The sequence below is a fragment of the Microcaecilia unicolor genome, chromosome 3, assembly GCF_901765095.1.
Source record: "Microcaecilia unicolor chromosome 3, aMicUni1.1, whole genome shotgun sequence".
In the NCBI taxonomy this organism is placed as follows: domain Eukaryota; kingdom Metazoa; phylum Chordata; class Amphibia; order Gymnophiona; family Siphonopidae; genus Microcaecilia; species Microcaecilia unicolor.
In genome coordinates this window covers 35877870-35894517 of record NC_044033.1, presented here as the reverse complement: position 1 = coordinate 35894517, position 16648 = coordinate 35877870, and the positions used below count along the sequence as shown (strand labels likewise).

Genomic DNA, 16648 nt, shown 5'->3' with positions numbered 1-16648 from the left:
CCATCTTGTTACACAGGTCCCTCTCCTGGACTACGCACACCAGTCTCTCTCCTCCTATCCTATACAGTTCCATTGGATTGCTGTAACCAAAATGCACCACTCTGAACTTACTTACATTAAAGCTTAACTGCCAAGCTTTAGACCACACCGAAGTAACAGGCCCTCTACTGCCCAGCACTCAAACCTCCTAGAAGAGGTGGCAAGATCAGAAGTAAGCCTGGTGAGAGTTTGAAGGGTGTCACTATGCTGCTTCATGAGCATAGTAGCCTCCTGCACAAACTACTAAGAGATTTTCTATACAGCATAGCATCAAACTTGTCTTGCACATCAAATTTTATGTTGGAGACTCTTCACCAGGCTAGCCTATAGGCACCAAAACCCATGGCAGAAACTCCTCATGCCTTGAAAATATAGGTTGCACAAACCAAGTATTTTCTGCACTCTGTTCCTTTGGCTACCATTCGGCCTTCTCCCTAGGAAGAGTGATATGTTCCCCTCCAAGGGGGCACCAAGGAGTAACCTGGACCTCTCGGCTCTTCTAAGAGCAGAATCAGCTACCATAGAATAGTGAGAAAGCTATTGCTTCTCAAATCTAGGAGTCTTTATATATAAAGTCAACTTTCATGTTAATAGAAAAGAGAGAGAGTGGTACCTCCTTCATGATTCTGTGAATGGCCACTGTCCCCTCTTTGGGTAGGTCAAGGAATTGAAGGATATCCACTGTTTCTACCCTGGATTCTTCCTCTGTCTCCAAGATGGGATTTCCTGAGACACCTCTCTCAAAATTGATGAATGAGAGCTCCTAAGGTACAGAATTATACCTTTCATGATGTGGGGAGGGAGCTGAAGGAAGGCCTGGAGACCCCTCCTCTATGACGACATCATCTCGCTCTTCCTCACAATCCCAGGAGCACTCAGAGTCAGACTTATACAAATACCCCATAGGAGATGTTCAAGTCTCTGCCTGACTTGCCCTAGTAACTTCATTGCCAGGGTTTGGCAAGGGGGAAATGAAACACCAAGGATTACCAACATCTCAGGGAAATTTCCTCCCTCAATGCAATGGAAATTGACAATAGTGCAGCCAACATTGTCTCGGGGTCCCTTCAAGGCCTTGGTCATCAGGTCTTACTTGCAAGCAGAAGATTAGATGGACCACTTTTGGTCTCAATATCAATGATTTCAAAGCTGAGGCATGTCAAGCAAAGCACTTAATCCTCTCCTTGAACTTCTGTACAAGCAGCATGGCCTGGCACGTATGTTTTGAATGAGCGTGACGGCTGACATAATACAGTTGGTGATGATGCAGATGGGGTAGTGTCTCAACCAGATTTGCTGCAGATTTCTGGGACATAGCATTGCAGGAGCATGTTCTAGGTCCCAGAATCTGCCAACAAGGAAACTCAACAGCATCTATATCATACTAGGAAAGAATACAGAGTGTCTGTGATTGGCTTGTTATGCAACTCCTGATGCAGCCTGTCGGCGAAACATTTCAGGTATTTATGTGATCAATATAGGACATTAAACATATTTATATAACACAGAAATCTCCGTTTTGTTATTTTGTGTTCACTTTTTGTTTTGGATCACAGTAGTAAATGGGCACATCCTCCTCAGTCACTTGGGGTGTATTAGAACCAAGATCTCAGTTCATAAAGGCTGTTGTACCCTCTCTGATGAATGGTCCCGAACATCAAGAGCACTTAAAGTACACTTGCAATTTCAGTGCTTTGATGCTCTTGGTGCTATGCTTCGAAGGGCAATGTTGAGGTAACCCAGCCTCCACATTGGATGCCCAATATCATACTCCCCCTGGCACTGATGAAGAGAATGAATACTTCCTCTTCTTCAGGCGGGAACTGGATGATGAGTGATCCATGTTCTCTACTGAAGCCCGACACTGAATGTGATCAAGACATTATGTCAATATATTCCCCGGGTCCGACTCAACTCCAGGACCTATGGAGAGAGATGTTTCCAATACCAAATGTCATTGTTTCAGTCTTATCAATGCACAAAATTTTCTCCTGCTTTTCTCTCTCAGATACCCATCTGACATCTGGGAACACAGAATACAATAAGATTAACATGGGCACCAATGCAGAGACTAAGATAGATCAAAATTACTGAACATATACATAGGCATGGATTAGTGGAACAAAGCCAGCATGGGTTTGGCCAAGGCCTCACCAATCTCCTACATTTCTTTGAAGAGGTGAATAAACATATAGATAAAGGTGAGCCAATTGATATTGTGTATCTGGATTTTCAGAAGGCATCTGACAACAAGTCCCTCATGAATGACTCCTGAGGAAATTACAAAGTCATGAGATAGGAGGCAGTGTTCTATTGTAGATAAAGAACTAGTTGAGTAGGATAAAATGGTCAATTATCTCGATGGAAAAGGAAAAATAGTGGGGTTCCCCAGATGTTTGTGCTGGGACTGCTGCTTTAACATATTTATCAATTATCTGGAAATGGGAATGAGTGGGGTGAATAAATTTGCTGATGAAACAAAGTTATTCTAATTTGTTAAATCACAAGAGGATTGTGAAAAATTGCCAAGAGGACCTTACAAGATGTGAGACTGGACATCCAAATGGCAGATGATGCTTAATTTGAACAAGTGCAAAGTGATGCATGTAGGAAAGAAGAACCTAAACTACAGTTACATGATGCAAGGTTTCACATTAGGTGTCACCGCCAAGAAAACGGTTTAGGAGTCACCACTGATGATACATTGAAACCCTCTGATCAGTGTGCAGCAGTGGCTAAGAAAGCAAATAGAACATTAGGAATTATTAGGAAAGGAATGGCAAACAAGACTGACAATGTTCCAATGCCTTGAATCACTCCATGCCTTTCAGGAACCCTCCATCCATCAGGAACCCTCTGAATCAAGGATTCAGAGACAATTTGAGTAAGGATGAACGTCCAGCACTCTATACCATAAAGAACAACAGAAATGTGGTGGTAAAAAAAAGCTGACAAAGGGGGAGCTGTGGTGGTCCTGGATAGAGAGCATTATGTGAAAGTGGATTCTCAATTAGCGGATGTTTTGTTGTACCAAGAATTAAATGCAGATCCAACAAGCGATTTGCAAAAGACAATTAAGGAGATCACACAGGCGGGTCTGGACGGAGAGTTCCTGAAAGGCAAGGAATATCAGTACCTTAATAAGAAAACACCTACGATTCCTGTACTACATATACTGCCTAAAATACACAAAGATTTGATAAACCCTCCGGGCAGACCCATAATGTCTTCAAGAGGATCCCTTTTAGAACCTCTCTCTGTATATGTTGATTCATTTCTTAAGGAGTTTGTAACCTGTAGTCCATCTTTCATCAAGGACACTACACATTTTCTAACAATACTACAGGAGGTTAAACTACCAGACACGCCAGTAATAATGGCTACACTGGATATCAAATCTCTATACACCATGATTCCTCAAGACAAGCTATTGAGGGAGGCTGAAAATATACTAGATGATCGCCCGACCACATGATGTTCCGTCATATTTTTTGGTGGAACCAACAAGATTAGCATTATGCAAAAAAGTTTTTCAATTTAAAGATAAATTATTTCTGCAACGATCAGGGGTAGCGATGGGCGCAACATTCGCTCCAACATTAGCCAATTTGTTCATGGCAGTGTTTGAAGGACGACGGCTGCATTGTACTCCTTTTCAATCTAAGATTGGCATCTGGCGCCGCTATATAGACGTCGTCTTTTTATTATGGTTTGGCAGTGTGGAGAAGTTAATGAATTTTCACACATGGCTCAACAAATGTCATTTGAAGATACAGTTTACTCAGTTGTGGTCAGATACAAAGATACATTTCTTGGATGTTGAAGTGCAATTAACCCATAAGAAGTTTACCATGAAGGTATTCGAAAAACCGACAGATAAGAACACATTTTTGGAGTATGTATCTGAAAAAGGTCTTATCACCTCTCTTTACATCTTTAGCCATTTTTTCTTCTGCTTTTGCTAGTCATAATTCCCTCTTCACTTCTCTGAGTTTAATCCAGTAATCTTATCCAATGATCCTCTTGTTGCGTTCTGCTGCCCTTATTTTTTTGGCCATTTGTTTGGAGAACCAGTTTCTCTTATTTTTGTTGACTTTCCTTGTATAAAGATCTGTTGCCATATTTATAGCAGCTTTCAGCTTAGACCATTGGGTTTTCACTTTTCCTGTACCTACCCATGCCATCAGCTCCTTCTTCAGGTACCAAAATCAGCATGTCAAGAACCTAGTACTTTGAGTTTTGTGTGTCTACACTTCTTAAATTCTATTATTTTTCCAAAGCTTTTTCTACTACCTAGATAACTGCCACTTAGTTTGATTTACTCTTGCCTTATCAGCTTTAGCCCCTCAGAAAAGTACAGATGTCTCTTCTTCCCCTTACCTATGAGTTGTTTTTTTTCTATTGTGTATTGTCAAGTTCTGCTTTGATTTTATATTTTGTCATTTTCAGCCCTTTGATGTTTTTAAAAATTATTTTGTAAACCGGTAAGATGTTTATACAATTGGCAATATATCAAACAAAACTGACCTTAACCATTACAATGATACATTTGATGAGAAAATTTAGTACAATATCTAAGACTGAGCATATATTTATTTATATTTTACTTATTTGTAATGCTTATACCCCGCACTTTCCCACTCACTAGCAGGTTCAGTGCGGCTTACATAGTATATCAGGCTAATAAAGTAACAGAGTGGATGCAGCTGTTATATAGTAAGTAATGAGGTGGTCGTTTAGATGTGGATAGATAAGATGGGCAGGAAGAAGGATGGTAAAGGTAGGGGAATGGGAGGAGGGTGTATATTGGAATTAGCATGTTGTTAAGTATGGTAGAATGTATAGGGAGGGTAGGAAGAGGGATGTGTTAGAAAGGGTTAAATAGGGAGCATATTCCAGGTTCAGTCTTCATAGTCTGATCCAGGTAGCGTAGATGAACTCAGTCTAAGTCAGGTCATTTGTGTAGTCTTGCTTGAATATTCTCGCAGAACAGTGTTTAGAACCAAATGGTTAGAAGTTAGAAAGGGCCAAATAGTTTACATAAAAACGTAATTTCCTTTCAACTAGAAAGTTGTTTAGCAATGATATTAGAATCCAGGTTGTTTTTTCTTGGAGTCAGTCAAAACCCCATCCCGGGTTTTGGCTGAAGAGAAGGTTGCTGCTTATTGGCTCTTCGCAACGTAGGATGAGAGAGGGATCCCTGTCAAGTCTGCCTCAGAGGATGAGAAAGATACCTAAACCTTTGAGAATAGTAGATCTTCCTCTGTCCCCCCATTCACATATCTCCTGGAAGAGGAGGCAGTTGGGTCAGAGATGGAACTGGAGATGGATTTAAGCATCTCACAGTGCACCTTCATGAGAGAAGATGCCTCCTTTCCCTCAATTCCAACTATGTTCTCTCCAGAACAAGCCACATTAGTGAGCCTTTCCTGCACATGATGAAGGTCTGAGTCTTACAGTCATGAAAACTTTAAAGCCCCAATGCTTACTGCAAAAATTCTCAATGTCATTTCAAAAGCATTAAACCTTTCCACACTTTTCTCTTGCCTACCAGTGACCACAGCTGGGTATAGCTGTCCCGAGGAAGAGTCCACAGACTGTTCAGTCTTAAGCAGAATATTTTCAAGTGCTTATCAGATGCGAAGTTAGCATTCTAAAAAATATTTCTCCCAAGAGGATCCAAGCATTGAGGAGCATAATGCGAAGCCCGTTCCTTTTCAGAGAGTGGATTCGACCACCACAGAATAATGTGGAAGGTGCTGCTTCTCAAATACAAAAATGTTCTAAACTCTGTATGTGGAGTCTACCTTTTAAGTGAATAGATGTAAAGATAGGATACTCTCACACATCCTATACATCCTACTCTGTACATCTTTAAGGACTGTTTGAATGGGCACAGTCTTAGGTTCCTCTTCCATCTCTGAATTAAATGGAATGGCATTTATCATTCTCTTTATAAAAATTTGTGAAGCAGCTTTCTCAGGGAGGCATGGAATCTGCGTAAGTCAGTAGAGCCATCTTCAGCAAACTACAGACCCATATGGAGAATTTTAGAAATACTCCAATTCAGACTCAGAAAATAAAGGAAGGGTCATGGTCTAAGCCTGGTTAAATCTAGATGCCTCAAAGGGAGCATTCTTTGACTGAGGATGTCTAGGCACCACTGTAGATCTCCAGAAGCACTGACCATAACAAACTGGCACAGCTGACATAGAATCCAATGACTATGACTGCCACAGCATTAACAACTCATTTTCTAGGAGACCACAGATTTTGAGGAGTGGCAGTAGAATCCTATGCTCCACTGAAATCAAGGAATCACGCTTATATTCTTGTCAAGCTCCTCCTTGAGGACCACAGATGCCAACATGAAAGAGGGAGCATTAGGGTGAGGGCCATGCCCTCAGGAGTTGTTCTAAGAATATCAATGGCTTGGACTCTGCTCCTCAGAGGCTGGTGCAATCCTTTCAATGTCATAAGTACATAAGTAATGCCACACTGGGAAAAGACCAAGGGTCCATCGAGCCCAGCATCCTGTCCATGATAGCGGCCAATCCAAGTCAAGGGCACCTGGCAAGCTTCCCAAACGTACAAACATTCTATACATGTTATTCCTGGAATTGTGGATTTTTCCCAAATCCATTTAGTAGTGGTTTATGAACTTGTCCTTTAGGAAACCGTCTAACCCCTTTTTAAACTCTGCTAAGCTAACCGCCTTCACCACGTTCTCCGGCAACGAATTCCAGAGTTTAATTATGCATTGGGTGAAGAAAGCTTTTCTCCGATTTGTTTTAAATTTACTACACTGTAGTTTCAAAAAGGTTGGCAGAACTCTGTCCAAGGGTGCTTAAGATGTACAGAAGCCTCCAATACCTCTGTGATCTTGACGACATGTTTGACTGGAGCTCAATGCTGATACGCCTAGGCCTCTATGAGATACCTAGCATCAAGTGCCCTTGGCGTCAAAGAAGAAGGCAAATCCATCCTTTTCTTTCAGTAGGAATCTGTTGATGTCAGTTCCTGGAGACCTCCCAACAACATTCAACTTCAAAGGTGATTGATCCATTCCCAGTGCCAATGCATCTCCAACACTTGGTGCAGTCCCTAGACTCTTCAACAGCAATAACTCCAAAGCAAAAGTTCATGGATCAAAATTAGAAGCACTGAAGGTTTTGAAATGCTGCCCTTCATGACTTCAAATTCCTCTACTGTAAGCATAAATGACATTAAGAGGATTTATGATCAGGCTAAAAGCACTGCAAATACTGTTATCTATAATAGATGTAGTCTTGCTCCATTCCCTACATTTTTTGGGACATATTGCTGAAATGACAGCTGTTATAAAATCAAAGATCTTCATTTTGAAAATCAAACCCAGCCAGATTGCCATACAACTAGAAAAAAAAAAAATATTTTAAATAATCAAAATCCAAACTAAGGATGCTAAAGAGGAAAGATGTTTACACAACACTGTCCGTGAATCAAAACTTTCTCAGAAGAAAAAGAGAAGTATATTTTACTGGCTGGGAAAAAATGAAGACAGATGAGGTCTTATCTACTATAATAAAACTCACCCTCAACGTTCTGAAGACAATGTTCTGAAGTCACTCAGTCAGTCACTGAAGGGTTAATGGATTCATGGTGGTTAAGCCTCAACACTGACAAAAAAAACAGCACCACGGGCCTTTAAAAATGGAACACAGTTCTTTAATGAATGAGCCTTGACAAAAAGACCAGACACGGGCCGTGTTTCGGTGACTAGCACCTGCGTCAGGGGTCACAGTGATGACGTGGAAAACTTGGGGAATAACTCGAATATATTCCTCTACAATATATTATTCCTTACCCCACGTCTCATGTAGTAAAAGCTACAAAGCACCAAGGCACTTTCACTTTCTGTATCCAAATGTATTCCCCAAGTTTTCCACGTCATCACTGTGACCCCTGACGCAGGTGCTAGTCACCGAAACACGGCCCGTGTCGGGTCTTTTTGTCAAGGCTCATTCATTAAAGAACTGTGTTCCATTTTTAAAGGCCCGTGGTGCTGTTTTTTTTGTTTGGACTTTAGTTTGTACTTCGTTCCCTCTCTTTTGTTATATCTAAGCCTCAACACTGACCATGTCTCTCTGCCCCGCCCTCACATGACGGACCAATCAGAAAAAACACCCTCAACATTCTGAAACACAAAGGACCATCACAACACCGTTCCCAGGCAACACTAGGCAACGTAAGACGGACCAATCAGAGGAAACTACGTGACAATAAGGGAGGAGCATTCCCCAGCAGAATGGCTCATTATCTGTGCAGCACGGAGAGCACAGAACCACCGCTGGAACGAGAGAAGAATATTCCTGCTGTGGGTATGTGCAAAAATTTACATTTACATTTCACCAACAGAAAGACCCTCCTCCACAAACCTCCTTGACAGACAAAACCACACACACACACAATACAACAGAAACACACCCTCAAAGCCACACACCAATCCAATCCACTTTGCCAGCACAGCACAACACAACACATCCCCCAACCCCCAAGCAAAAAACAAAACAAAACAAAAAAAAGACACACAACAACCTGCACACACACCGCACCCTCACTCACACACTCACACACACAAAATAACTCTGACACACACACACACACACACACAAAAAAAAAACCACATGCTAGCGCCCGTTTCATTGGTTTCGGAAACGGGCCTTTTTTACTAGTGCAATAATATAAAGTGGGACGTTAAATACATTTGGTGGTACCAGTTAAAATTTCCAGAACTTTTTTTCTAAACTGAAGAGGCTTATTCACATAGGTTCATATAATGTTATCCAATTTGCTGCATGTCCTCAGAGAAATGAATATTTTGCCCCTACCCTAGATTTAGTTTAGTTTATTTTCATTTGACAAACCGCCCTTCACAAATATTCAAACAGAAAAGAACTCCATAAAATTGTCAAAGGAAAGAGGAAAGGGGAAACAAGTAGCATGGGAAAGTATCTTCCAGGGCAGGCAACCATACAAATCCTTCCCTTAGGCATCGGGGTTGGACAGGAAGGCCTGAACAAACAGGTTTTCAAAAGACCGAAAATGGGGGTAGGATTGTTCTGAACGGAGTAGATGGCTTACAAAGAGGTTTACATCAATACACTCTATGAGGGCAATTCTACATCTGAGTACTTCAAGTTAGGTATGCCGATGCCATGCACCGAGCACCACTTCTATAACAGCATGTGTGCCAAGATGCCATTACAGAATACCAGTATAAGTCAGCAGAAATGGCAAGCATAAATGGATGCATTCCAATGTGGCAGGAGTCATCTAACTTACAGTATTTTTAAGATCTATGCATAAATATGCATGCCCATGCTCCACCTATGTATACACCCCCTTGCATTTACATGCTTAAGGCATTTGTGCACCTATCTTATAGAATATCACTGTGCACACAGCTAGCATTGATGCACATATGTTTAATTTCATGCATGTGAGTGCTAGTATTCTATAAATATATGCAAGCAAATGGCGCTTGACACTAGGCACACTGTTATAGAATTATAGGATATACGCAGCATAAATAGACCAAAACACGTCCTACCGCTTCTGAAGTAACTGTGGAGTTCTGATCCCTTCTGAGGATATTTTCATCTGAGCTTGGACCATCATCCAGTGAAAACAGCTCAACAATGTTATCAGAAATTTGTTGCTGCAATGAATCCCCAACTGCATTAGACAGCTGAACTTGAGAAGTACCTAGATCAATTTTATCAGTCTGTGGTGGCACTAACAGCATAGTATGAACAGTCTTATACTGGTATTCTTCAAGAACGCTTCTTTGATGGTTATGTATCATGCTGACCCCAATTTGCTGCTGGACATTAGAAGACTGTTGCTTAAGGGATTCACTAGCAAACTCATTCATGTTTCTCCTTTCCATTGTCTCTTGTTGGTGTAAGACTTCTGCCAAACTAGAACTTGAGGCCAAGGATTTCTGCTGCTGTACATTTTGCTCAATAACGTGAGACGACGCCTTCACTTGCGTGATAGAAGTCTGTGCTGAAGTCTGACCAAATGGTTGAAATACCTGAGGAATTGTTTGTTGCAGAATTCTTGCGCCTCCTGGAGCCTGTGTTACCATCACAGGCACATTTACTTTATACAAGTGTCCTACAAAGAAAAGTTTAACAGCTGAATGTCATAACTGAATATAAGTTTTTATATAAAGAGAAATTTCACCACAACACTCCTATTTATAAAAGTTGGTGAAGTAAAATGCTCAGCATTTCTGTACTTAGTCTTGCTGTGCAAGATACTAACTAGTAAAGAGTGTAGGGAGGGAAACATTGTTTTAGGTAATGGTCTGAATGTAAAACCACAGAATCTAAGCAAACAGCCAAGTCATAGTAGCAACCATAGAAACTAGGTGAGTAGCCAAATGTTTAATAGTAGATTAACTTAGCTTGGGTATGAGTATTTAAGGGGGAATATGTAAAGTGCAGCTTTTGATCATATTAAAAAATTTAGTAAAAATAGATTATCAAGAAAGTCAAAGCTTTAACTGCACTCTTTGTCCTACTTACATTTGTCCATAAGTCAAATATTTTTCCTGTGCTGTTTCTCTATAAGCTAGCTATTTTTATACAAGACAATACAGAATTTTGATGAGACATTTAGAGACAGACATCTCACAGGAAACCCTGACCGGTAACCATTGTGGAGTTTAACTTATAAATAAGCAGAATGAACGAATTGAGAAGTCCCAGACTGAAGTAAAGTCTCCAAGTCTCACTAACCATCTAAGAAGAGGAACTGAGTAAGATGAGATATGAAGGACATGTACCACCAGATGAGGACAATTGCTAATGTAGCAGAGTAATCCTCCGAGTCAGTATGTAGCCTACCAATTAACAGTGCACAGCAACAAGCATCCCCATACAGAACTAAATTGGGTGGTACCAGTTAAGAGACTTAAAAAAAAAAAAAAAAAAAAAAGAGTCCTTGAAACTGCATGAGAGAACGACGACAACCAGTGAGATAGCAGGCAAAGAAAAGAGCGGGAAGGAGAACATTATGACAATGCCCTGGTGAGGACTGGCCACCACTATTAGTCAGTTTGGGCTTACGGTCAATATCCATATAGCTTGACAGAGACGCTAGGCATGGAAAAAAGTGCTGGGCTAATGGAACACAAGTGAGAATAAAATTTGTTACTTAATAAAAACCCTTGTCAAGATTGCCCATTGCTGTACTGGTAATCGAAGACCTGTAGGAAGAGGTAAATTCACAGGACTGGGCAGGAGTGCCAGTGATGGAAGGGTCATAACAGAAATAGGAATCATCTTCATCTAACACGGAAGTTGTGCTTCCCAATACATCTTACAGATCCTGTAGCATAGCAGGGTGATTCCATCAGCAGAACTTCCCAAACTTGTCCTAGGGACGCAACAGCCAGTTGTGTTTTCAGGATATCCACAATGAATATACATGAAATCAATTTGCATATACTTGATTTTCAATGCATGCAAATCTCATGCATATTTGCATGCACTGAAGATATCCTGAAAACCCAACTGGTTGTGGGGTCCACAGGACAGGTTTGGGAAGCCCTGCCCTAGAGGCTTCTGAAAAGAAAATTCTGAACAGGTGCTAAGCTGCGTATTGTTCATGAATAAAAAGTCTATGGATCTAACAAGACTCTCAGGCTGGCATGTGTCTCTAAATAACAAATTCACATACTTGGAAAGGAGAAATTAGAACTTACCTGCTAATTTACTTTCCTTGAGTCTCTCCAGATCATTCCCGATGAGTGGGCAATATGCACTCCTACCAGCAGAGGAAGACTGAGAACTACTGAATAGTGACCTTATAAGGGGGACTGTGCAACCCTCTACTTCTTCAGTATTTCGAACAGCTAAGCCAAGAGGTAAAACAATGAAAAGGAACAGGCATAGAATCCTCATGTCCAAAGGGAATAGGGAGCATCCAAACAGACAAGCAGCTGGCCTGAAGACCAGCGCCATAATCCAGATCATAAGCAGAGACCTAACTCAGTGGAGTACCCAAACCACTCCAACCCCCAACACAAAATGACCCTCAACATCTGGGTGGGGTTCGGGAATGATCTAGAGAAACTCCCAGAAAGTAAATTAGCAGGTAAAATCTAATTTCTCCTTTCTTATCATCTATTTCAGACCATTCCCGATGAATGGCTTTTCCAGGCCTACAACATGACCACCTATGTCTGGGAGCACTCATTGAGTTATCAGTAGTCTCTTGCCCTCCTGGTTCCCATTTTCCTTGTATAATATACCCTTTTTTGCCCTTATCCGTTTACCTCGTTTGTGAAGCTTCTATCTAGTCTTATGGAATAAATGTTGAGTATCTTTCCTATTTTACATTGTAGTTCCTTTCCATCTTTTATATTTTTATTATACACCTCTTAGATCTGCCAGTTAGTGAGAGCGGTATATTAAGTCTTAACAAATATATTTTTATTATACACCTCTTAGATCTGCCAGTTAGTGAGAGCGGTATATTAAGTCTTAACAAATATAAACAAGTATCCAAGCAGTACTCAAAGTGGGAAATGCCTCTGGTTTGCACCTTGACATCCAGCCTGTAATGCTTGACAAAACAATGAAAAGACACCCAGCAGCTCGACAAATATCCACCAGAAGAATAAGAGAATATTCAGCCCAGGATGAAACCTGTGCCCAAGTGGAATGAGCCTTCAACGTTGGCAGCGCCAACTTACCAGCCAACAAGCAAAAGGACAATAGCCTCAACGTGACATGTCCAGGCGCAACACCAATGACCGCCACCTGAATCAAGACGGAAACATGCCAGCGCTGCCAGATGTACATAAAGAGAGGACAGAGCCATTTTTCCAAGCCACTATGAAGAAGTCAACCACTGAAGCCCGAAGCAGAAAGACACCTCACGCCTCACATCAAAAGTCTGCCAAAAACTTGGATATATGCCAAGGACGTGGAATGCTTCCTAGAACTCAACGGCATGCAAATAACACTGAGCGAATAACCCTTCTTCAGCAACCTTGCCCTCTCAACAGCCATACCATAAGCAATAATCGAGCCACGTCCAGTATTCATACAGGACCCTGAAGGAGCAGGCCACCCTCCACTGGAAGGCGAAGGGGCTCTCCTATGCTCAAGCACATCAGATCTGCATACTAGGACCGCAGCAGCCAGTCCGGAGCCACCAATACCACACACCCTCCCCGTAAGATTGAACGCACTGAACATGGCCAATGAGAGGCCATGGAGGGAACACATACAGCAGCCCCTGATGAGGCCAAAGCCGAGTCAACACATTCATCCCGTTCGCCAACAGCTCCTTCCTGTAACTGAAGAACTGAGAAGCCTTGGTGTTTCTTGCCATGGCCATGAGGTCCAAGACTGGTGGGCCCCAAAAATGGACAATGAACTGAAAGGTGAAGGGAGTCAGACACCACTATCCCGGATCATGCAGGTGTCCACAATCTCCAGACTGTGGACACCTGCCACATGTGCCACTGACAGTAACCGCAGATGCTGCTTTGCCCAAAACATCACAGCAGCCACCTCCTGCGCCAGCAGAGGACTCTTGGGCCCACCTTGCCGACTGACAAACCTCCGCCGTGGCATTGTCTGACATCACGTGGACATCTCTTCCGTGCACCAGCTCCTGACACTTCAACAGAGCAAGCTGAACGGCCCACGTCTCCAGTCAGTTGATGGACTGACTAGCACCACTGAACTACTTAACCCTAGCAATGAGCGCCCCAGTCCAACAGGTTGGCATCCATGGTCACCAGAATCCAATCTGGAGGGTCCAAAGGCATACCCTGGGTCAAATAACGCCAGTCTAGCCACCAACAAAGACTGCAACACACAGGGCACCTCAGGCAAAAGCAGCAAGACAGAGGATCCAACTGAGGTGATCACCTTAATAAAAGTGCTGCGTGAAGAGGCCTCATGTGGGCCTGCGACCATGAACAACTTCTAAGGTAGCCTCCATCAACTGCTTGACTTGCAGAATCTCACATGTGAAGGAGTACTGAGCCTCGAGGAGGCGCTGAACCAGAGACTGGATTTTATAAATCCTGAGGTCCAGGAGACACACCCGGCCAACCTGAATGTCGAAACACACTCCCAAGTACTCCAGAGCTCGGAACAAGAGAGCCCTTGCCTAAATTCTCTATCCAGCCTAGATGTCGGAGAAACTGAACCACCCTGGACCATCACCACTTGATTCTCCTACACAGACTTCGCTCAAATCAACCAGTCATTCAGGCAAGAATGAACCCACACTCCCTCCGGAGGGAAGCCACAATGATCACCATCACATTGTAGAAGGTCTGCGGCACCATAGCCAGGCCAAAGGGCAGTGCCCAGAACTGGTAATGACACCCCAAGGACTGCAAAGCAAAGAAATCGCTGATGACCCAGGAAGACTGGAATATCGAAATACGTTTCCAACAAACACAAGGACGTGAGGAACTCCCCCTTCTACACCACGGTATCAACTGACCGAAGAGTTTCCATTTGAAAAGGCAACATGAGCCAATGCCCAATTCACCTGCTTCAGGCCCAAAATCGGCCCTCCTTCAATAGAGTACCTCCCATAACCTCTCTTGTACAGAGAACAGGAGTCACTGCTCGCAGCGCCATGAGTCTGTCCAAGTTCTTACAAACTCCTTCCGCTTTGACCAAAGACTTGCAGAGAAACACGAGAAAGGCATCCAGAAGAGGTCAACAGAACTCCAGAGCATAACCATATTGGATTTGTTGCATTTGTATCCCACATTTCCCCACCTATTTACAGGCTCAATGTGGCTTACATTGTACCGTTATGGCGATCGCCATTTCCGGATTAAGAAATACAAAGTGGTATTGCAGTATAGTTCGTATATGACAGAGTAAATTAAGCAGTCAAGTTTTAAAGATTCTTTTCCGGAGTGAGAATTCAAGTGTTAATGCGTTAAAGTTCAGTAATAGAGCAGGTGAAGTAGTCAAGTATTAAGAGTTCATTTTTGTCTATTTCTAGTATTGGTTTCGTTGTCTGGTATTTAGGATGGATCAGTAGTGGTATGCCTTTTTGAACAGGTTGGTTTTTAGTAATTTTCGGAAGTTTGTTAGGTTGTGCATTGTTTTTATGGCGTTTGGTAGTGTATTCCATAATTGCGTGCTTATGTATGAGAAGCTGGATGAATATGTTGATTTATATTTTAGTCCTTTGCAGCTAGGGTGGTGGAGGTTCAGGAATGTTCATGCTGATCTTTTTGTGTGTTCATGGTTGGAAGGTCTATGAGGTCTGTAATGTAGATCGGGGCTTCGCCATGAATAATTTTGTGGACCAGGGTGTAGATTTTGAACGCAATACGCTCTTTAAGTGGGAGCCAATGAGGCATATTTTCAAAGCACTTTGGGAGGCTAAGTTCCATAGGTTTCTATGGAACTTTGGGAGGCTAAGTGCTTTGAAAATAAGCCTCAATGTAATTTTTCTCTTAGGGGGTTGGCTCTTTCGTATTTTGTTTTTCCAAAAATGAGTCTGGCTGCTGTGTTTTGAGCAATTTGGAGTTTCTTAATGATTTGTTCTTTGCATCTGGCATAGATTGCATTGCTATAATCTAGGTGGCTTAGTACCATTGATTGTACCAGGCTGCGGAATGTTTTCCTTGGGAAGAAAGGTTTTATTCTTTTGAGTTTTCACACTGAGTGGCACATTTTCTTTGTTGTGTTTTTCGCTTGTGTTTTTAATGTGAGATTTCGGTCAATTGTGACTCCGAGAATTTTCAGGGTTTCTGAAACAGGAAGGGTGTACTCTGGGGTGTTTATGGTGGTGGGTTTGTACGTGTTATATTGTGATGAGAGGATGAGACATTGTGTTTTTTTCTGCGTTGAATTTTAATTGGAATGTGTCCACCCATGAATTCATGATTTGGAGACTGTGTTTGATTTCATTTGTGATTTCTATGAGATCTTGTTTGAAGGGGATATAGATCGTGACATCGTCTGTGTAGATGTAAGGATTAAGGCCTTGGTTGGATAGCAATTTGGCTAGAAGTGTCATCATTAAGTTGAAAAGGGTCGGTGACAGCGGTGATCCATGTGGCACTCCACATTCTGGTTTCCATGGTGATGATGTGTTCGAGTTTGAGGTCACTTGGTATGTTCTTGCAGTTAGGAAGCCTTTGATCCAGCTGAGTACGTTTCCACCGATCCCGAAGTATTCTAGTATGTTCAGTAGTATTTTGTGGTTTACCATGTCAAACGCACTAGACATGTTGAATTGTAGGAGGAGTATATTGTCACCAGTAGCAATTGCTTGTTTGAATTTTGTTAAGAGTGATTAGTACTGTTTCGGTGCTGTGGTTGGCTCGGAATCCTGATTGTGACTCATGTAGTATTGTGAATTTGTTTAAGTAATCAGTAAGTTGTTTGGTTACCATGCTTTCCATTAATTTAACTATCAGAGGGATGGATGCTACCGGGCGTTAGCTGGTGATGTCATTTGCTTTTTTCTTTGAGTCCTTAGGTATTGGGGTGAGTAGTATGTTTCCTTTATCCTTAGGGAATAATCCATGTTGTAACATGTAAGTGTGACATGAGGTCTG

At 42.0% G+C, this 16648-nt stretch overlaps 1 protein-coding gene across 1 annotated transcript in view; it reads right to left on the bottom strand.

Moving 5' to 3' along the window:
* The window catches only part of GTF2A1L (general transcription factor IIA subunit 1 like), a 185966-nt gene that overhangs the window by 70411 nt on the left and 98907 nt on the right, over nucleotides 1–16648 (bottom strand). The window contains exon 6 of the mRNA XM_030195835.1: nucleotides 9632–10200. Within this exon, the coding sequence (XP_030051695.1) occupies nucleotides 9632–10200 (569 nt within the window). The remainder of the gene's footprint in view (nucleotides 1–9631; nucleotides 10201–16648) is intronic.